This window comes from Brachyistius frenatus, unplaced genomic scaffold (assembly GCF_029030835.1).
Source record: "Brachyistius frenatus isolate BFR_SWC_R1_liver_20210118 unplaced genomic scaffold, ASM2903083v1 Contig_2, whole genome shotgun sequence".
NCBI lineage: Eukaryota > Metazoa > Chordata > Actinopteri > Embiotocidae > Brachyistius > Brachyistius frenatus.
The window spans coordinates 1,564,314-1,587,860 of record NW_027210601.1 but is presented as its reverse complement, the minus strand read 5'-3'; the positions used below and the strand labels follow the sequence as shown (position 1 = coordinate 1,587,860).

Below are 23,547 nucleotides of genomic sequence, written 5' to 3'. Positions count from 1 at the left end.
CCTGACCTGCATGATTGAGGGTCTTCACAGACGTCCTCCTGTGAATTTGAAAGGTTTACCAGGTTTGTGCAGAGAGCGTACACTTTTTCATTTGAATCCCGCACAAGAAAAAAAAAAAAAACTTAATTTTAATAAGCTTGCAGTCATTATGAACATCTCACCTTCAACTGTGCGTGTTTCTGCCTTAATCCCTTATTTATACATGATGCAATGATTTTTCTTTTTAGCCTAAAATCAATAGAACATCTTGGCCGACTAGGACTGGTCTCCCACTGTGAGATGCTTGATAGATTCTAGTGCAGTTCCTTATGACAGAAAAGCAAGTTCAAGGAGGCGGAGCTTCTGGAGTTTTCAGCTCGAGTCTCATTTATAGATTAGAGAAGAAGAAGGGAGTAAGACCGAGAAAGAAGAATTCACAAAGGACCTCATTCAACACGAACGTGAAACGTGAGCTAAAATTTGAGCACACGTGTGTGTGTGTGTGTGTGTGTGCGCGCGCATACACACACGCTCTCATATGGATGCGCTGTCAGGTCACAGATATGCGTGAGACTATCAGTGTCTGATATGGGTGCTTTAATAATTCAGGACAAAGCTGGGGTCATATCTAAGATGTGTTATGAGGCTATTGTCCTCAGGGAGACACAGAAGGACAGATGCAGTGTTGGAGCAGCGAGAAGGCTTTCAGCAGAGTGTAAAAAAAAAAAAAAAAAAAAAAAAAAAAATGTTCTGAGTAGTGACTAATAAACCCCTCCTCAGTGGTCTAATACAGGGGTGGTTATTATATCTCTGAGGGCAACGCAGCATTGAGGGACTATTATTACTGTACAAACGGAGTGTGTTCTCATTCAGCTGCGGCAGAGGTCAAGGGCTGAGCGCTTGTCCACGCACGCTCTGTCACAAATGATGAAATGAAAAAAATAAATAAAAAAAACGGGCACGGTTGCATTCTGGCGTCGGCAACGCGTGCGCAAAAAAAAAAAAAAAAGCGAGCGCGCTCAAACCGTCCGTCCTTGCGTCAGCGCAGCCTCTTATCACATCTTTACAGCGTCAGTGCTCGGGGGGGGGGGGGGGGGGAATCCTCACATGCTGCTTTCCCGTGAAGCCGTTGTCGGCGGAGAAATGAACACTCAGGAGAAGCAGGTATGACAATTAGCTGCGTAAGTTTGGGCAGAACTGGTTCTCGATTTGGATGCCGACGCTCGATGTCGTGGTTGCTGGATTTAAAAAAAAAAAAAAAAAAAATAAAATTCCCCCCCACCTTGAGCTTGTCCCAGACAATTTCTTTACATCCCAGACAAAAATCCCTCAAATGGGAAAAAGGATTTTATTTGAGCTCTTAACGAAGATGCACTTGTTTGTTCTCGGGGGGGCGAAGTACAATACGATGCTTTCTATACTGTATTCCACTGCGTTGTGAGCCTTTAATTTCACGCGAGTGAAAGTTTTAGGATGCGACTTTTATTTTTTATTTTTTTTAATTTTATACACTTTATTAATCCCCGAGGGGAAATTTCTTCACTACAGCAGGGGGGCTCTCAGGGGGGAGATGCTGCAGCAGGCTGCCACGACCGCGGCGCCAGGTAACCTGACCTGAAGTGCATGTTTTTGGATGATGGGAGGAAGCCGGAGAACCCGGAGAGAACCCACGCAAGCACAGGGAGAACATGCAAACTCCGCACAGAAAGGCCCAGGACCGGATTCGAACCCAGAACCTTTTTGCTGTGAGGCGACAGTGCTAACCACTGCACCACCGTGCCACCGTGACTGTGAGTTCAGACTCAGAGGTTGACAAAACACAGACTTCCTCGGCTTCAGTGCTAATTATCGTCGGCAACTCGTGTCTGCTAGCATCGTCTGGAGTTTTGAGTCGTGCTGGCGCTTTCACCAGCTGAAATGACAACGCAGCCGGAAGCAGGTCACATCGGTTGTCTATAATTCATGTTAATTCTGTAAGCGACTTGATGACGGGCCAAAATTAAACTTACCGTCTGGTTAAAGTGCTTTCCGTAAGCGTCAGCCAAAGGTGGTTTGGGGAGTGAAGAATCTCCAGCTGTTTTGTTTTTTGTTTTCCAGATGCGTATACTCAAGCCAACATTAAATGTTAAATCCACGTGTGAAAGTAGCCGACGGCAAGTCAGCGGAGTCTCACGTGAACACGCTCTCAAGCTGGCTGGACTGGAGAAGGACGCTAATGTGTATTATTTGTGGACCCCGACGTGTGGAAGCACAAGTGAACTTGGAATTTTTTTGCTGGCATATTCGGCGAGTGAGATTTTATAGGATAAGGGGGCGTGGACTTTGACTGCGGGAGATAATTCTCCTTAACACAAGGTGCTATCAGAACGTTAGGAGGAAAAACGAGCATTCCCCGTGCGCGGCATCACGCCGCTCCTCCCTGGAAGTCCTGTTCCGTAAACACACCAAGTAGCATCAAGCAAATCGCGCTGCATCTGCTCCACGCTGTTAAAACCGCGACCCTTCAGCTTGACTTTTATTTAGGGGGACAGGAAGAAGTCGCAGGGAGCCAAGTATCGATTGATCGTTGTTAGTTCGGAACTCTTTGATTGCAAGCTCGTACATCCGTCCCCACTCCCTTCTTTTATTTTTTGTTATTGTCGTTTGTTTCTCACTCTCTCGTCTTGTAATGTACGCTTTTCCTTGCCTGTTATACCATTTAGAGAAAGCGAGCGTAGTCAGAACTGGACAAGCAGCTAATTAGTTAGATGAGGGAAAGAAAAAAAAAAAAAAGACCTGGTGAGGCAAATTATTACATTCCTACGCACTCAAACAAACACGTGTTACAAACAGTTTCTTAACAAAGGGCACAACGAGATGCGGTTATCATCAAATATGAGTTTATTTTTATTTTTTTATAAATCATTCTTACAAAATTGGCATTTATCTATTTCATTTGTGACCTCTATAAAAGTCTTCTCTTAATTACAAGGTAGGAGGGAGGAAAAGGCATCAGGACAGCTGGGCTTGACCGAGTCCTTTCAGATCAACAGATATTACTGCCGATTAGTTATGTAATACAGCCAATCACTGATAAATAATCAGAAACAGGAAGTGGTCATGCGTTGTCGCCTTAGCAACAGTGTCCAAACACAAAGGTGAAAATTATGGCGTCATAATTAGAGAATGGAAGCTGTGACTCATCCAGTGTATGAAGGTAAGGGACACTCAGTCCCCGCACATGGTGCTATTGCTGCCCGTCTACTGGAAATAACAAGTCTAGGACAGACAGTGCTCGGCATATCAAGAACTCACATGTTGATAAAAGGCACAAATCAAGAACAGACTAGTTTCCAGCACAAACGCCACCGCCGCTATAAACACCAACTGCCTGGCACATTTTGGGTAAACTCTCTTCCATCTGTGTTGAAGCTCAAGATGATAACTTGCATAATGTTCCCCTGACCAAATGACAGAGGCATTTTAGCAGATGCAAAGTTTTAACGGAGGAACTAACTTACATCCATCACACTCTGACTGAGATCCGGACTCGAGATACTGCTGCGGCACATCAGCTGAAAGATGGGACGTTTTTTTTTTTTTTTTTTTTTTTCTTTCTTTCGCTGCCAAGTTATCTGACCTGAAACCAAGCAGTGAAAGAGGCAATTTAAACACGACTGTGTCACAGCCTCAGACCCATTATTGTAACGCATGAGGGGGAAGATGTTGCTGCAGAATCAGAAAATGTTTCCATCTGGTGCAGGGGACCCAGCTGCTTATTATTTTCCATGTGTCAGTTGGCGTAGTCTTTATTAGGACTTTGCAATTTGACTCCCGCGGAGAACCAAGATGGCACGGCCCAATCCAATTCTAGATCACTGGTGTATGCAATTGTTTCAGGAGTTAAACTCTACTACCACAAACTGAAAAAAATGTTATATATCTCTCTCTCTCTCTCTCTCGGGGAGTTCTGCATTTAGGAAGACACCAGAGTGTGATAGATGTTTCCCCGGGAAAACCAGTGCAGAGTGAAACATAATATGAGCTGTATATCGGCATCCGTGTGGATTAATGTGCACAGCGTGTAGAAAACAAACGGAATAAATACCACTAACTCCCGTCAGCGATGCAGGATCAGTCTTAATGTTTCTCGCCACGTCATCTCAAATCGTACACAGTCTTTTCTTTTCAAAAATAAATATATGTCTATGTACAGTGCTGAGAGCAGGGATTTGCAATAGGTGGTGTGTTTTTTTTTTGTTTTTGTGTGAAGTATCTGCAAAGCTGGGGACGCGGTTCTCGTGAGATGATCAACAACAGTGAAACAAATAATCAGACATAAAAAGCGTGATATGGATTCAAACAATATGCTTCTTTGAAGATGAAAAACAGACCAGTTGCAGACCAAGTGAAGAGTACGTTGTTGTCCCCCCCCCCCCCCCGGAATCACGTACCGTTGATGGTCGAACGCTTTCTGTTGTGACTCCACAGTGAACAGGTGATAAATTTCCCCTGGCAAACAAATCAAACTTGGAACTTAAAAGTCCCAGAATATGAGTACAAACATGATATTCATAACAATGACAGGGGGGGAGGGGGAGGATAAAACATGGTGGTCCTGCTGGGTTTGATATGATATACTGAAACAGTGTACCTTTGCCATGGTAGCATTTGGATATGACACTTCAAAGCATGTCTGTCACCTTCATTGACACTTTAAAGGCTTTACAAAACATTTTACATCAACTCTTTGTAGCACAAAATAACAACAAATCAGCAAAAAAAATAAAAAAAAAAAAAAATATAAAGTAACGCAGTCATCGAATGTTTGACACTGATATTGACAAAATTCAAAGGCGGCTAAATGATGAACACGCTGAACAGCTTTGGCTGAGACATTTTGCTGAATGCCTGCCTGACAGAAAGGCCACTAAAAGCACGCTGCTTTCATTCAAGTGTCTGCAAACTGAACGTGTGGAGTCTTGTGTTCCCGGCCGCACGCTGCGCGCTGACCCGACGACGGCGTGCGGCAGCTCGGCCATCGGCCCGCCAGTTTCTCTCTGCCTACCTCGTCCAAATGACCAACTGAAGGTCGAGAATAGCTGCTTGTTTTAGCATTTTGATCTGGTTGTCCGATACCAAGAGGATAATTTAAGGTGCAAAAACGCCAGGCGTGGTTGAGGTGGATACAACAGCGATGGGAGCAGTTGTTGTAAATCAGGAACAAGCATGGCCACTGTCACAGTGAAGCAGGGGAGGGTGTGTGCAAGAGGCGTGGGGGGGGGGGAGGGGATTAAAAAAAAAAAAAAAAAAAAGCTGTCCTCCCAAGGCTAGCATTAGCCAGCCGGTCTGTGGGTCACTGCTTTCACAATACAATGGTCCATAATGTTCAGTGTTTCATCAACAGCTTGTCCCCCCCGGGAATAAAACAGCACTCCAAATGAAATAGGTTTACCTAATTGAAGCCTAAACGTATCTCTGCCTGACAAATGGAGGAGAAAACCCTTTGTCAATTTAATGGCTCCGAGGTCCTCTGATATGTCAGGGGAGAGAGAAAAAAAAAAAAAAAATCACGGCGGCAGGAGAGCCACATCGGGACCGATGACTAAAATATTTCAACACAAGAGCATCTAGGCGTCTCAAACGGATGTAGGCAACGTGATGTGCAATAAACAATTCTAAAAGGCAGAGCCTGATGTCAGAATGGCACTGATGCGCTCAGCGTTAAAAATCATTCTACAAACACTCCTCTGAAATGATGCTGGTCACTAAAGACCAGCTATGGTCTGAAAGTGTGATTCCATTTCTCCCTGTAAGGATAATGCTCCAAGACCATGAAGGAAGGGAGAAAAAAAAAAAGAAAGAAAAGAAAAGAAAAGGCGAAATGAGTTCTGCTCCATTTCATCCAGAAATGTTCATTTTGCTCATTCCAACGGAGGGAAAATGTACTCCGCTTGAGCTTATGGTTGGATGAGCCAACTTTTCACACACTGTACACTGTTCTCTGTACACACACACACATACACACACACACACACACACACACACACACATACATACATACATACACAGAGAAGTGTGAAAGTACGGAGAGTTTAAAGGGGGAAATAAAAGATAATGAAAGTAAGTGGGGACAAAAAAAAAAAAAAAAAAGTACAACTGCTGAGGCGAGTATGAGAGGAAAATGGGACATGAAATGAGATGTTTTTCTAACTTATCTTAGTGAAAACAGGGGAGCAGATAGACCATTAGAAAAGCCATATCAACACATACAGAGATGAGCCAAGGGTAGGACAGACGGGACGTTTTCAGACTCCGGGCTCGAGGGTGTGTGTCAATAACCGAAACAATCAGAAAATAATGGCTGCTCTGAAAACCTTGTCAGGCGACGTAATACTACTGTTTACCTTTCCTGCTTTGAGAAAGAAAATACGCAAAACTGTTGACGGTCCGTTTTCGAACCTCTCGGAGAGGAGAAAGGGTCAACAGTGATGCCAAAGAGCCGATTTGTACAGAAATCAAATCAACTGAAGAACAGCGTTTCCCGGGCGATAAAGCAGGAATTTGGTAGCGAGTCCAGTAATATGTCCTGATGCGGATTTGGGAGGGTTGCTAGGGGCGACCAGTAGGATTTGGTTGGGTTGCCAGGTTTGCGATTTCAAACACCATTCCCTCATCTACCGTCCTGCGCATGTGCCGAGAGAGCAGGGAAGTCAGTTTTCGTCCTTGTTCACGTCGTACAAAAAAATATTCTATCCAAGAGTTCTCGTCGTCAGTAGTGTGTGCTGCGTGTTTGCACATTTTGCGAAACATACAGTACTGTTTGGCATGTCCATCAGTTTGTGTACTCCTCTTTGTCTGTCTGTGTTTGCGTTATTTGTTTGTGTTTTTCAAATCCAAACGCCATCTGCTTGTTTCCTATTCATCCTCTCCCGCATCAAGTCCTGGCAGCAGCGGCGCCGTGGTCATTGGCAATGTGCTGAGTGGAAGACAGAGCTGTGTCTCTCCCTGTCCATCCTGCTGTAGTTCCACTACTCCTTCTACTCTCCACAGAGTCTCTCTCTCGTGCCTCCCCCTGCGTCGGGTCTCCCCCGGGGGGGCGCCGGTCCTGTCAGAGCCTCTCGATGTCCCTGTATTTTTTGCGGAGGATGGAGACCTGGTCCTTGAACAGGACGGGGTCCAGTCTCATCTGGGAGTGGACCAGCGGCATGGCGCCAAACCAGCTGGCGAACTTGTTCATGCAGGTCTGACGCTGGGCGAAGTGGTCCGGGTCGGCCCAGCGAGAAGCCCGTGAAGACTGGTGGGGATGAAGAAGAGGAAGGTGAAGACAAAAGAACAGTTGGAGAGTCACGTTGTCAAGTGTTATGAGAAATAATTTCTTTAGCTCAGTGATCCTCAGCAAGGGCTTGTACCACGTGGGAATATTGTGCAGGAGGTCAACACTTATTTTTTTTTTTTTTAATCATAATTTCATGCATCCTCCTGTTTGTGTTGTGGGGGACAATACGCAATAAGATAAAAACAAAACAGTATACACCTCCCATCAACCTTAATCAGCTGTAACTCGGGCTGGATACCAAACTTCGACACTGACATAATTGGTTTGATACTACCAATAAAATACCACGTCCTCCGGTACCAAATTTCAATACCTATTATCTACGTCCGTACTAACAACATTTTCGTTTTAAACCGCGTAGATAAAATCACTCGGTTTCCACTGAGGTAATCTGAGGACACATTATTTCACTCTTTTCAAACAAAGATTTGGCCACATACTCGTCACACTCGGCACGCGCTGCCGTCCAGCAGCTACTTATAGCGCGCGAGGCTTTCAGGCAACGTCAGTAAATTGCAGGTTCCAGGGATAATTTGGATGCGAGGTATTTCGGGGACATCTGCTAACTGTAGCTACAGAAAACCACCTGGGTTACACTCTCCCCCTCTAAACTGCATGAAAACATAATATTTACACCATAATGTAATTTTCCAATTTCTTAAAATACATTCTAGAACCTTGATTGAAGGTTGCCAAGCGTGGCACATTCGTTGAAGAGGGTGTCTAGTACTGATGATGATGATGATGATGATGATGATGAAATGCGGCGGTTGTTGCGCTTCATTTCTGTTGCATCAAATTTAGTAGAGTTGCCTTTAATAAAGTTCAGTAAAATTAGTGTTTACTGACTGATTGCTATACGACTATTAGTGACTAAATTTGGGATATTTTACCACAGTTTATGGCTTGAGGGGCGAGAACAGAAAAAGGTAATGGTCAAGGAGATGAAATCGCTAACCCACCTGAATACTTTCACGTTTAAGCACAGTTCAACTGCATGAAAAAAAATGATTCTATCTACTTTAATATTTTACTACTCCAGATACACTAGACAAAAAAGTTAGGACCCAATGTTTTAGATCGTTGGCGGGAAGGAGACAATAACAATCATCCTGCGTTCTCTGAATCAATCATGGTCCGCCCTCAGCCACGGTGACAAGAGAAAACCATTACTGAACATTAGCGTTTCTCAATAAATCATCAGCTGCGTCGCACTCTATATTTGGGAGGCCGGACTCCATGACGTAAAGCTCCGAGACCGAAACGACTCCTCTCTGTGCTTTCGTCTCTGCGCTGTTAGTGACTTGTCCCGTTTACTCAACGTGCCTCGCCGAAGACTTTTTAAGAGAATAGTTCGCGCTGTCTGTAAAGCAGCGAGCGTTCGCGCCAGCTGAAAGGCCATGAAACGCACACGATGGCAGGAAGACAACACCGGCCTCAGCACGTGTAACGGTTCACGATTCAAAGAGGGTTATATAATCCGGCTGTTCCATGCACAACATTGTAAAATTGTTACTAGCTCTATCTTTTCCTGCAATGAGGTTTTCTTTGTCGCGTGCCGCTTTTCTGCCGACTGGCAGTTTCCCTGTTTTGACGTTGATATCGATTCTAGCATTAGATAGTTGCCCTCTTACCTGTCCCATCATGGTCTCCTTGTACTGTTTCTTCTGTGTGACCTTGATGGGCGGCAGCTTGGTGACAGCAGAGACCAGAAAGTTCATCAGGATGTCCTCACAGTTAGCCAACTGGTCCACCATGCTCTTTAGACTAGTGGGCAGGTAGTTGGTGTACAGGTAGTGATAATACCTGGAAGGACAGGAGGAAGGGTTAGAGGGAAGGAAGGAAGGAAGGAAGGGGACTCTCTGCTCAGTCTTTCTTTTTGACAGCCGCTAGCCATTTGGAGCCGGGCACTACCAGACCCAAATTAATTGTGTGGATCGATGAACATCAGTTGTTGCATCGTAATGACCGTAGACATCAGGTTCATTTTGAAACTATTGGAGCAGCCTTTAACCAATCGACCAATCTGAGAACTTCCCTCAATTCAAGCAGAGTGCAACGATATGCCTGGAAATGACCAGAGCGGACATTTAAAAAAAAAAAAAAAAAAAATGTAGGCATTGTTCTTGTTCCGGTTTCAATTCCTTGATATTTGCTAGCGTTGCTACGACTGTTCGTATCGCATTATTTAGCTCTACCTTAACCGCCAGTGTTGGAACCACATATAGAAACAAATACCTGACTTCATTTATGGCGTTTAACCCCCTTAGTGCTCACTGATCGGTCCACCCTCCCGAGTGGCTGAGCAAAGCTAATGCAAAGCTTCCAGACTTTTAATCGCACCAAAAACTGAAGCTGTTAGCAATCGCGCCGCAGAGCCGTGTGTCCTGAAGGACACCGAGACATTCAACTCCTTTCTGCTACCTCGTGGTCAGGCTCAAAGATGCTTTATATAGGGATACAAGTGGGGAGTGTCATCTCACAGTCTCAAATATATGTTTGTGTGCCCTTGCCCCAGGCTGTAAAACAAAATGGCACTTGGTCTGACGGCAGTGGGGTTTGGCAAAATGCTAAACACACTGCTAAACCTAAACTAAAAAAAAAAAAAAGCAAAGTGAAAGAACCAAAAAGTGGAAGCACTCAGACAGAAAATTAAACAGACTGAAGGAGGTTTTTCAGGTGAGTTTTGCCATAATGAAATAATTTTGTAAAACCTACACATCTAAATGGAGAATTATTTTAATGGGTTCCAATTCAAGAGTTTCCTCTTCGTTTCCTCCAATTGGACACATGAAACTGTATGTTCATTTGCCAATATTTATTCAACTCTTATAAAGATTATAATGCCTGAAAATATTAAAGTGAACACCGTTAGACCTTCAAAGGTGGCTGGAAATCTGTCACAAACTGTGCAGACAATTTATGTAGCTGTAGATGTATCGCATATTTTAAAATTTTTTTTTTTTTTTAAAGTTAAACTCCAGTTTAAAGGCCGTATCATTGCTCAGATGACTGGTCGTTCAAGTTCTGGGATGGATTAAAGGACTGACTTATTGAAAGTGATTAAGCGTCGTGCCGCGGTGATAGGTTGATTTCTGACTTAATGGTCTGCTCACATCACAGCTGAGTGAAGGCACATTAAAGCTGACAGGACTGTAGTTAAACTAAATGCAGAAACTGTGGAGGGCTGTGTAGCAGACAAACTGATTTTTTTTTTTTTTTTTTTTTGGGTGTGGGGGGGGGGGGGGGATAAAACATACTCGGTGTCAAAACACGGGTTTCCTGAGGCTGTGCTGAACTGAACATCACACCTACTTTAAAAATCCACAGATCAATACATCAAAGTGTTGTTCCAAAAGAAAGACAAGTGAACACTGCAGAGCAGGGTAGAGCAAAACTACGATCCCCGTATAACGGAAAGAGAATAGAGTAGAACTAAGGAGCATGAAAGAAAACGGCAGAGCAGAACAGCGAAATAGTGGAAAAACTGCTTCACATGGAGGTAAACAGCAGCAGGGTAATGAAGGAGGTTTTCTGGAGTGTGTGTGTGTGTGTGTGTGTGTGTGTGTGTGTGTGCGGGGTACTGTACCTGTGATAGATGGCAGCCCCCGTCAAGACCATCGAATAATCGTTGGTCCATTTGGATGTGTAGCCCCAGCGCTCTTTGTTGCTGTCCCAGAAGTGGCTGCGGGCGGGGTAGCCTACGATTCGCTCAGGAAAACTCTGCCAGACAGTGAAGGCAAAGTCCACCTGGACGGACAGAGACACAGGTTTTTTTTTTACATGTTATAGTTCAAAACATTTATCATACGCACAATGGCGACTATTTTCTAATTGAGTCTTCCCTTTTCTTTTCTTTTTTTTCACCCTTCGATAAAAGATCTTCTTTAATAATGCTTTATAGATCGGTCAAGCTACTTATAACTTTTCAATCGTCAGGTAGCAAGCAGCAGAAAAATCCCTGATTTGGTGTTTATCCACCTCCGCCAACACGTTAGATCTAGTTCAACCAATTTCCCCACCGCCTGTTTTCGAATGCCTGAAAGCTAACAATCTCAACACCTGCAGCTCCCCGTGACTTCTTTCTGTTCCCCAAAATTTTGTTCCAAGTTGAAGGGTTGCCATTTTGAAACTGCGGAGGAGATCCCGCGGGAATTGCAGATGATGCTTGACGTGCTTCCAAAACGGGGTTTCACGGGAGCGGTCCAATCATGGCCGTAGTGCCGGGAGCGATGTACCGCTGCACACGGCGACGAGAAGATGGTGGACAGATGTTCGTCAGCTGCGTTTTTGTTGTTGTTGTCGTCGCCGTAGATCTTTTGGATCATACCTCGTACGGTACAGTACATCATGTGGAATTTGTTAGTTAAATAGTCATTTCCGTGTCGTCCAGTAAGCTACTCCTCAACAATTGTTACGCACCCTAAATTTAGTGCAGAGGAACCCCTTCTCTACTTTGGAGTCACTGCTGCAATAGACCACATAACTGCTGATAAAAACCTGCAGTTTCGAGACCAAAAATCTATTTAAAAACTATTTTATTACGTCTCGAAACTTGACAATAATGTTCCTCTAGATTGCCAACTTTTAAAACTATATTCACACCAAATAAATCCAAAGGGGCTTTTCACAGCTTCGCAAACCAGAAGTTGTCCTTGGTAATCTCTTACGGATGATTTATTAATATCATTAAAACCCTTATTAAAGCCATTACTTACAAATTATAAACACTTATTGGAAAGTGGTGCCATGAAATTGTATATTTATTTATTTTTACTAAAGCTGAATTCTGTTTACTGCATATTGGTAAAAGGAAAAAAAAAAAAAAGACAAAGAGGGAATGAAAGTGACAACAAGGAGAGCTAACAAAGAAACGGCACACTCGAACGCAGTTTAGTGAAAATACAACAGAGGCAAAAAAAACAAAAAACAAAAAACTCATCAAACACAAAGCAGTCTTTCCTAAGCAGCCGCCTGCAGCAAACTTCTGTGGTGACGATCAAAGCATTCAATCAAATAATTAGACAAAAACATCAAAAGGCCTAAGCGGCTTCTCAAACAGCCCGCTCTGCGTTACAACACTTATTACCACACTGCACTACACAGAGAGCGCTTATATTAGTATTTAAAGAAATCCACCACAAAACACTGCACATGCCATGTTTATCTGCTCTTCCTGCTAAAATGTACACGTGAAGAAATCCCGAAGGAAAAGAAGAAGAGCTCTGAATCCTTTCTCTCTCGTCTTGCAGTGAAATAAAAGAAAGGGAGCTGAAAGATATTACCGTCACAATGAAAAATATTTCGATAACTTTCATAATTCTACCCACTCTCCAATTGAAGCAGGATGATAGTGTGATTCATATTCAAAGGAAGGGCTGCTCAAAAAAACATTCATTCAGATTATTGTTGAGGACAATTCTCCTTATCGCTATCTTCCCTTGGGGGTGAAGAAAGTGGAGGAAAAAGAAGGACAAAATAAAGACTTTGTTCTTGGTGAGAGGCCAAAAATGCCACCTGAAGGGTTTGTATGAAAGGAAGGTTGGTTGGATGGAGAGACTGCTGGTTTTTTTAGACTTGTTTTTTTTCTTCCCTTTCTTACGCTGGCATTGATCTTCCCTGGGTTTGAAAACTCTGGAAATTGTTTGTGTCTGTAATCCAACTGTCTTCATAGGAGCAACACAGGTCGATTCAGTTTTTTTTTTTTTTTTGGGGGGGGGGGATAGATTTTCCCCTTCTGCCTTGCCATCTTGATCCTCCACACAAACAGCCTTTATGAGATCTAATTCCACACTGTTCAAAGCAGCATCTGGCTTCCCATGGTGCCGCGCCAAAACATGTTCCCGAGGAAAAAAAAAAAAAAAAACACCAACAGGGCCGACAGCATGTGGAACAAAAATGCCCGTAACGGCAGTGCTCTCGAACGGGGGGAGGGGGGGGGGGGTGTTGGAGGAGTATAGAGTGGTTACAAGAGCCAAAAACATGAAACAGATGATGGAAAGAAAAAGAGAGAAAAGGAAATAAAAGGCAGACGAGGAGAGAGGAAAGTTAAGATCTCAGGGGTGAAAGTTAGAGTAGTTTAAGTGAGAATCAAGCTATGGAGAGATTACTTGAAAACACTAGGGACAAACACACAGAGAGATTTAAGGGAAAATGAAATAAGGGAAATGCAGTTGGTGCATGGTGAGAGAGTTTGTAACTTTGTTTCATCTCAAGAGGGACCAGATAGAGAGGAGGCAGATAGAAAAAGAGGGTGGGGGAGCGTGAGGGGGGGGGGGGTACCCTACTGTTTAAAATCATATTTAAAAGTACCTCCGTGGTGGACAACACTGTGTCTTCATCCAGGCTGAGGACAGCATCGGTCACTATGGTCTCGTACGGCAAGAAGCGGCTGCTCATCACCTGCAGGGGGAGACACAGAGCACACAGGGTTACAACCAGAACGGTACTAGTCCGTCATCGTTTGATTTGATTGGTTGGAGACCAGATTCACTGTGAATGGAGAGATCACCTCGACATCAATTTTAGAATAAGACCTCTTTTTGCTCACAATATCCACCGCGTGCATTTTTAATGATTCCTCACAAAATCATGGGACTCAGTGGAGACAACAAAACCGTAACGTCAACAAACGGCAGTGCACAGGGAAGAAGAGAAAAGCCAATATCCTCCGCTTTACTGCAGGCTGCACCCTGTCGTTTTCTACAGTGATAGAGTGCTGATACACGTTTCCATTACTGCTGTTGGGTCGCCTTTCTCTTTTAAATCAATAAAAACACAGAAATTCTGCCAGACACAGTGTGAGTCATGGCCATGTACCCCCCTCTCCCTCCCCTCCCCAGTACTGAGAAAATACCGATCTGTCCCCCCCAGTATAGAGTAAAAAATATGGATAAGTGTATTCTCCTTTTATGAACATCTTCACCGGTTCTGTCTCTTGTTATTTGCTTTTTATTTTAAATTTCTTTCGCAGTGTGAAGGAAAACCTAACTGGGTTAACTTTTTGGATCACATGCTATACTATACTTTTATGACATTTTGGACGAAATCCTGTCGTATAATGTTTTTATGACAATTTTGATGACATACTATCGCATTACTTTACAGAGTAAATATATATATATAATCACAGCAGGGTTGACAGCGGGGGCAAATGTCATTTGGACCCTCGCCTCCCCCCAAAATGTTGACATCATGGTTACGCCCTTGGTGTGGGTCATGTGTCTTCCATGTGCCATAAGTTTACTTTTCCTCTCCTACAAAACAGAATATATATATTTAACGGCGAATTAAACCAAGCTGTGTAATACACGGCAGTCCTTGAATATTTACAGGAAGCAGAGGGTAATGGTGTCTGCAGCCTGGTGGGTGGATGGAAAGATCCACATCTTGAGGATATTTAGGCGTGTTTGGTCTGCTGCTGTGATGAAAGGAGCTCAGATGAGAAAACAGCAGCTTTTTGTTTGACGAAGAGTGTGCATATTGTAAAAGGCATGTGTGCTCGGAACTCGAACAGTCTTCCACGGAAATATGAAACCGCTTCAGAGACTTTAGACGCACAAACACATCCGGATACACAGTCAATACGCGTCACACGCGTAAACAGCCCAGAAACATCATATTGAGTTATTCAGCACGGCTCCGAAGGTCAGGCTTCTGGAAGAATACTTGTTCCTTTAAAACACCGCCCGCGCTGAAAAGCCATTACATTTACATTTAAGAACAGAGAAACACCTGCTACTGTCTGCCTGCTGCACTCCAGTAGTGACCTAACTCTCAACAGGTTTTCCTCACCCGCACAGCCGAGAGACAAACGGCGAGTACACAAGGCTCTACTGTCATGCTGCGTGAAGCTTGTTATCCACCGTAGTGCGGCTTGTGATTATTTGTGTTATCATCCTTCTGCACAGTGAATACAATTTCATAAAATAGAAAAAGAAAAGTCAAGCTGATGTCTCCAGATTGCTTGTTTTACATGAACAACTGTTCAAAATAGAAAGATTTTTCTAATTCAAAGTAAAATAATAATAATTAAAAAAAAAAAAAAGGCATTAAATCCTGTTTGTTAGACAACATTCATGGCGAAGCACCTTAATCAAGGATCAAATTCACTGGGCTGCAAAGACCAATCAAACCAGAAGCCACGACATACCCGAGACAATAAAGATGTCAATAATTGTATTTAAAAACCTTAATTTTTTTCCCACAGCACTTAATTCCAAGTTTACAGGGATATAAAGCAGAATATCTTCACATCTTGACAGTTTGACAGTTTCGTCAGATGAATGATTGATGGCTTAAAAGGATTAAATAAGAAATATTAAAAAAAAAAAGTTCAAATTCTCTTTTTTTGCCGTCTGATTATTCGTTTCAACACAAACACACTTAGATTCATGCAGGAAACCTTTGATCTCAAAGTCAAATGTCTAAAGAGGCAAGAACATCTATTTCAGATCAAAGCATGACAGTGAGACAAAAGCAGACTCTAGCTTTTGTTCTGCAAATATATTTACATGATTGAAATATGATTAAATTATCCATATTCAAACACATCAGAGTACTTCTACTGTTAACAGATTTTTAGAGGGCCAAATCTAAATCTAATTTAACCCAAGAAATCTAATTTCTGGTTTCTAACTCGGCGAGTTGAGTCACAGGTCAACTTGGTCGTGAAGATAAAGTAATGAACCACATCCACCCATTATCTATACCCACTTTATTCTGAACAGGGCCTATCAACAGCTCACCTAGGGCAAAGGTCGGGTACACCCTGGATAGGTCGCCAGACTATCACAGGGCCAACACATAGGAACAAACGGAAACAAAGACCATTCACACTCTCATGCCCACCTAAGGGCAATTTTTTTAATAAAATCACCAAGTAACCTGACGGTGGGAGGAAGCCAGATTGCCCGGAGAAAACCCACGCAGGCGCAAGGAGAACACGCAAACTCGACACAGAAAAGCCCCGGCCCGGGATCGAACCCAGAACTCTCCCGCCGTGACGCGGCAGCGCTAACCCTAACCACAATTCAGCCTGCTCAATGTCAAGAGCAGCGGAGAGGTCAGGAGATCATCACGTTCATAACAGTTTATCATCCGACAGCTACGCGTCTGCGCAAAATTTTGTGTCAATCTATCGAGTACGTTGTTAAGATATTTCACTGGAAAGTTGTTTCGGTCTTGACCAAAATGGTGGTCCGTCAGTCATTATCATCCTTCGAACCACGTCTCCAGCCTGGCTAAAAAAAAAAAAAAAAAAGAAAGAAATAAAGCAGACTGAACATACCAGTAGATGGAACAGTAGTTGTATAATACATAACGTAAACCGGTGCTCTGTGTATTCATCAAAAGTTAAAACGATGAGTTCCTGAGCTTGAATTGAGATCTCGGATCTCTTTCTCCCACTTCATCACACGGCGGTGCGCTGACGGTGCCTGACGGGGCCGATGTAAACGGCCGGTCCGGTCAAGTGCCCATCTTCTCTCGCCATTTGCCTTAAAACCCTCCAGAGGCAACAACAACAGCAGCCGGAAGTTCAAACTGCTGTTCATATTCTAACCGGGTGGAAGTGCAGAGGTGTGCGAGTGACAGTCGTGTTTACAGATGACGGAAGGGAGAGAGAAAATGAGAGTCGAGAGGAAAGAGGAGAAGCGGTAACCTCCCTCTCGTTTTCATTGTCATCATTGCCGCCGCGATATCCTGCGGGCATAAAGAGAGAGACGAAAGCAATCCCCGTTTCCCTGCTCCGTGTTTTCCACTTGTTTTCCACGAGAACGCGGCAGAGAGAATTCGAAGGAGGGGAAACAAGATCGGAGACAGGAGGGGAGAAAGCGACAAACAGCGAGAAGGGAAAGAGACGAAAAGAGAGACAAAGAGAGGATGGGAGGCTGACGTTTCCAGCCCCCAGATGGTTTGTAATGTTAAAAGTGAGACATATTAGCCCGGGGGCTTCCTGGTGCTCTCCAGGAATGCGAGCTCTTGCAGCAGGAGTCTGCTTCCAGGCACTTTCACCTCCTCTCTAAAGGACAGCGGCAGAGGAGAGAGGCAGAGAGAGGAGAAGGGGAGGACCACCAGTGTGCGTTTAAACCATATCAAGCGCTGCTGGGATTCTCGCACGGCTTAAACCGGCCGTCGCAAACCAGCTTTTTCGGCCACCAGGCCAGAGAGACGGCGAGGACGACAGAGGGAGGAAACGGGGGGGGGGGGGGTGTGGTTTGGAGGATAAGACCGGTGTTTTTCTTGTCGTCAACAAATCCCGAGAAAAGACCAAAAACCGACAGTGACGCCACGTACTGTGCCACTCAGTCCTGAGTTTATGAGTTTCTACTGAAGAAATTAAAAAAGAAACACTCACAAATATGTAATTTACGTCACTTTTAAAAAAAAAATAAATGAAATGACTCAGAAGTTTCCTTAAACAGGTGAGTACTTCAGTTTTCAGCGAACGTTACTCCAAAAAGAGTAAATCGTGCATCTGCTGGGAACTATTTTTAGACATTCAGAGATGCTCTGCTGAGCATTTAAAGCAGCGGGACGGTATATTTGGGATTAACTACAGCGCCCCGTGCTCACTTTAATGAAGAGACATGTAACCCAAAGCATTAGTGTGGTTTACTGGTGTGTTTTATGTCACAGAAGAATAAACAGACAAAGCTCATTAGTAGGATCAACTTACTGAGATTTGTTGACGATTACAAAAAGAATACACAGATATTAACAGACTTATCTTTTAACATGAGATCCAACAGTGCTGAAACAGGAGGTGGATGAAGCGCGATTATAATTTCAGTATTTTTCTACCTGGGTCTGTGGAGCAATGAGCCTCCGCGTCCCTTAAAAGGCCGGGGCCTGTTGGTGAAAACTGCGCAGTGTGCATCTTATCATTTATTCTTCAAGTTCTCAAACTTGTTGGCACAAACAATCTTCGTCTCATCAAGCAATGATCCACAGGCGCCCTTATGTAAACAAACAGATGCTATTTCAGCCGGACAGCAAGTTGTCTTTGAAGTACTGTTAGCATATATAGACAATCCAATTGGCAAATTTGTACGTATCGTTTCAGACGACAGGTGATTCGGAAAGCTTTCAGAGATACTTGGCTTGAGTTTACGCATTTTTTTTTGCTGGAGTCGTATTAATCTAAGAGAGGTATAACGAGTGAAAAGTTACAACAGTTGTTAAGAGTAATGTCAATTTTGTGTTGTTTTTTTTTATTTACATTCATCAATTTAGATTTTTTTTTTTTTTTTTTTTTAAACTAAGTGTATCTTTTAAAACTGATTTTCTTGCCAGTCCCCCAAAATGTGTTTTCTGCAGCATGTTACTCTTCAAACTAAGAGAGACAGAGAGGCCAAAGGCATCTGAGGGGAGACGATGTATAAACTACGAGAGAAAGTGAACAGAAAGTTTGTTCTTCACCAAAAAAACAAACAACAAAAAAAAACAACTAGTGACCTCAATTTCATAAAAAATTCTGGCAATGTTCTTGGCAACAGTAAACGCAAGAAAAAAAAATAGATGCAGTGATAAAGAGATGCAGAAAGAGGATGAGAGAAAGTGGGAAAAAAAGGATAAAAAAAAAAAAAAAACAACCCAGTGGATCTGTGAGCGAGGAAGAGGATGAAAGAGAGAGGGGATGAGTAAGAAAATGGCAGGAAAGAGGCGAGAGGGATGAAAACCGTTCTCTCTCTTCCTCTGTGGGGTGGAGGAACACAGCTTGGCTCGCCACGGTAGACACAGAAAACGCCACAACCACAACAAACCACAGGCTGCCCGGCACGCACACGCGCACACACACACACACACACACACACACACACACACACACACACACACACACGAAACGTCAGTGCCCTAAGCCTGTTCTGCTCGCTTTTCACGGACACACAGAGTCCTCCCGCTGTGATTGACAGCTTGGGAGAAACCACTCAGAGCCACGGGGAGAGGTAAACCATAAACCCAGCCTACCGCCGGGTGACTGACACTGATGTGAAAAAAAACAAAAAAAAACTACACTTCCTCTGATTGGCAGGTGAAGTTAAGTCCTTTCAAAGCGGCGGGAGGTGAGAGGACAGAGGCGGATGAGTCCGACGTGAGAAACGAAAAACCGAGCTCCGATCGGCGTTTAGATGCAAATGTCGCCCTGCGTGCGCATGTTTGACCTTTGACCTGGGTAAGTAGTGGTCACAGAGAGGTGACGAGAAACAGAGACATGTCCTCAGAGGGCAGAGTCTTCAGCATAAAAGCCTAATAAGGCTGTCATAATAAATGCCACTGAGGCATGGTCTGAGTTTTGTCTCGCTGGAGGGTTAACTTACAAAAAAAAAACTTTTATGTCACTGACAGTCATGAAAACAGGAAAAAAAAAAAAAATTCTAAACTAATATGCTGGGAAACCTGACTCCCACTCGAAATTATTACTTTAATACACATTTAAAAAAAAAAAAATAATAATAAGAGGGACATATTTAAACATGTACTTGCAGTAGTGTAGTTGAATTCTTTTTTTTACTGTCTGCACAAAACTATTTTGTGAGATTTTCGAATGAATCTGAACTTGCATTAGTCAGATGATTAAACAGGAATCATTTTTCATCGTTTAATTTAATAAAAATAATTTCCAGGAAAAAAAGGCAAAAAAAAAATATTTGATTACTGCTCAGACGAAAGAAAACATCTGAAGATTAAGATTGGAAATTTTGATGGGAATTTGTCACCATTTCTAATTCACCATTTTAACGCCATGGGTAATTAATGGATATAATGGAAAAGAGTAATCCAATCATCAATAGTTGCAGCCCTAAAAAGCAGATGTAAAGATTCATAATTATATAATGAGTTTCAAAAGGTCACAGACATAAAGGAAAATCAATCCCTACACATAATAAATACTCTTAAGTTCATTTATGGGCCATATTTACACTGTATATTACAGCTCAACTGTATCTCCGGATAGATTGTGTCACTTTCTTCAGCAAATTCGATATTTGGGTACGATTAAAAGTAAAGAAACGGAAATAAATACTTTAAAGATAAATAAAATACTTCCATGCACACGCACTTACCCGTGATTACCACCTTATCCTTCCAATGCGCCGCGTGCGTTAGCCTCTCAGCCATTTTTCCCAGTGTATATTATTCTCATTACTGAGCTTTAATTAAAAACCACACAGACTGTCCTTTAATGGAAACGGCGCCGCTCAAATCGAAACTCATTAACTCCCATAAACTCTCAGACTGACTCAAACGTGTCAAGATACAGTCGCGCTACCGTCGGAGAGACGAGCGGCGTAATTAGAGACGATAGCGATCACGCCTCGGAGGTAAACACGGAGGCAGAGCGTGCGCGTTCGGCCTCACCTTGTTCTCTCCCTCGATCACGATGACGGGCACTGAGGTGGCGGGCCAGCGGTGCTTCGCGGGGAGAGGTTTGTCGCAGTTCCACAAGACGACGATCTGAAAAGAGACATTGAACAAAGGTGTTTTTTTTTTTTTTTTTTTTTTTTTTTACTTATTTAATTCCCATCATTTTCTCCTCTCGCCAACACAACTTCCCACTGAACGGGTGACATTTACAAACCCTGTGGGCGGCAAATGCCGCCTTATTACAAGCTGATTGAGAGTTCAAGAGCCAGAAGGGCAACTGAAGAGATGAAATATTTCCATTTTCAGTACATAACCAATTTCATCTCATTATCGGGGGTTTCACTTCCGACTGAGATGAACAAGCCCGTACGACGACACCCCCCCCCCCACACACACACACACACACACCCTCCCCCCCAATCATGTTCCACCTACCAATCACACGATGTTTTACATTAAGAAGTCATGTTCAGCCACAGTCATGTCATGTTTTATGCGAGTTGGAAAATGCTGTTGTGCGACCTGCGGGTCAGCTGATTCACTTAGATTCACTGCAACAGCGGAGGAAATTAATATTTGACGAGCAACACAGACACACAGACGCATGACATGCTCCTATCCGACCTTACGCACACGCTTTGACAGAGTTGCATTCTTAAATCTCGGCCCATTCTTCTCACACCTCTTAAATTTGATCTGAAATAATGTGATAACACAAATCAACAGTTGACTAAACCTCTCTGACTCGACACGGCAGGCATGTCGAGCTTTGGATTGATCAGATGTTACACCGGACAGGGTTCATTTAGTCTGAATTTGCGCGAGAGGTTGTCTTAATAATAATAATAATAATAAAAAAAAATGAACAGACAGCGTGTAAAGAATGGTTTAGACGGCGTCTACTTGCTCTAAATTACGGCTAATTAGCTATCACATGGACCCGATGTCCACCAAGGAGTACTTCATTAGTTTGAAGAGATACACCATTGACTGTTAACTATTGCAAAAAAATACAGTTGTAATGCCTAATTCGGACAGTAAAAATCAGTTCTTTCCATGTTTGCTGCATGTGCTGACCGTATAGAAAAGTGGACGTAGCTTCCGGGTCTGAAAAATGAAGCTTTAATTTACTGTCAGACTGGTGCAGATTTCTTTTGTCGTTTTTTTTTTTTTTTTTTTTTTTTTTTTTCATTTGTGCATTTTTATATCCCGATCTCTCCGGGCCGACGTTGACACGTATCATCCGTCCTGAGAGGATGTTGACTTTTTGCCTGGGATGTGGAGGTTGTAACCTTTTCACAAGATCGTCTCTTTAAAACAAGTCAAATATTAAAAAAAGTGGTCTTTGTGTAAACATTTTCAGGGATTAATATCCGGCTGGTGAAAGGTAAACTGATCGGGACACGCCGACATTCAGTCCTGTCGTGTTGTGTTGCCGCGCGTCAGCTAACATCTGCCCTGCTGAAACGTCCTTGAACTAAATCAGTAAACGAATCCCTCCCAGTTCCACCGTGCTGAGCTGTGGCTGACGCTGTGCTCAGGCGTGCCCGATTGGAGGCAAACCGCAAGAACTTCCCTGCAGGGATCAATAAAGTTTCACATTATTCCGACATTAACTACGTTACACAAAGCGGCTCCCCTTCGGGGACTCTGCACCCTGACTGGACCTGCCGAATTATGCGCTGGGAGCTGTTTGGATGTCTGTGTTAAGGTGTTCCCGTGCGACTTCGGCGGCAGCATCAGCAGCAGCAGCAGCTGGGTTTTAGTCGAAGGCTTCAAATGTGTCACCGGCGTTAAAAAAAACAACAACAAAAAAAACAACAAAAACAAGATGATGTAGAGCCGTCAGATGATTTTCGAAACGATCGCCATAAATCGGCGAACACGGATAGAAAAAAAACAAACAAACAACAAAAAAAAACTGAACCGTTCACGGCGCTAAACGTGGGCGAGAAGATGTCTGTCATTGCGCGACGACAACAGGTATACAGCGTGCACAGATAACCGCACAGCTGAGAAAAGTGTTAATCCACCCTTACAGGCTTCTATTCCTGTTTGATTAGAAAGACAGATGGTGCCTGTCAGATCAGCAGCCCCCCCCCCCACCTCCCCACCTCCCCCCCCCTCCATCAGGGTGGCGGTGGCATTGTGTACGTACAGTATCGCTGCACGTGTGTGTGCGCGCGCCTGGAGGAGGATGGGGAAGAAACTATTGTGCGTCTGCAGCTCGAGAGGAAGAAACGCTTCCCTCCAAAAACGCGCGTGCACGCTCACACACGAGCTCACGCACGCAGCGGGAGGTCCTGCCGTGTCAGAACGCGCTTCAAGAGCTTCCCCGCGTCCAATCTAGCCTCCTCCACCCTCTCTTGTGTTCTTTCATTCTCTCCCCTTCCATTCATTTATTTATATCCCTTTCCTCATCCGCCGAGTAGCCCAGCAGCAGCAGCAGCAGCAGCACCACCCCCCTCCTCCCGCCACCCCCCCCCCACCTCCTCCCCCTCCCTCTGCGTCTCTCTCTCTCTCTCTCTCTCCTCTTTTCTGTATGCTGAGAAGGGAATATATTAAAAAAAAAAAAAAACCCGGCTGCGTACCTGGCTCTCCACTCTGCATGCATAGCCTGAAGAATGCAAACACAAAAGCAGCTCCACAAAAAAAAGAAGAAGAAGGTGGAGTTTGCTCCTTCAACCTGCTGCTATGAGAGAGAGCGTGTCGCTGAAAAGGGCGTCGATAACAGCGTGTACGGTTGGGTTTCACTGCGCAGGGGAACGGTCTGAATATCAAACCTCACTGCTTTTTGGTGGGGGCTGACCGAAATGTGTTTATAGCAGAGCTTGTCAGAAAGTACTGACAGTTTGAATTGACTGCACTCACAGATCTGTAAT

General features: G+C 43.7%; 1 protein-coding gene across 1 annotated transcript in view; it reads right to left on the bottom strand.

Annotated features, from left to right (window-relative positions):
• Positions 1–2,841: 2,841 nt before the first annotated feature.
• ext1b (exostosin glycosyltransferase 1b) overlaps positions 2,842–23,547 on the bottom strand; it is a 124,074-nt gene continuing 103,368 nt past the window's right edge. The window contains exons 7-11 of the mRNA XM_069692311.1: positions 20,660–20,755; positions 13,610–13,699; positions 10,887–11,047; positions 8,932–9,103; positions 2,842–7,255 (exon numbers count right to left, since the gene is read on the bottom strand). Of these exons, the coding sequence (XP_069548412.1) occupies positions 7,070–7,255; positions 8,932–9,103; positions 10,887–11,047; positions 13,610–13,699; positions 20,660–20,755 (705 nt within the window). The 3' untranslated portion in view covers positions 2,842–7,069. The remainder of the gene's footprint in view (positions 7,256–8,931; positions 9,104–10,886; positions 11,048–13,609; positions 13,700–20,659; positions 20,756–23,547) is intronic.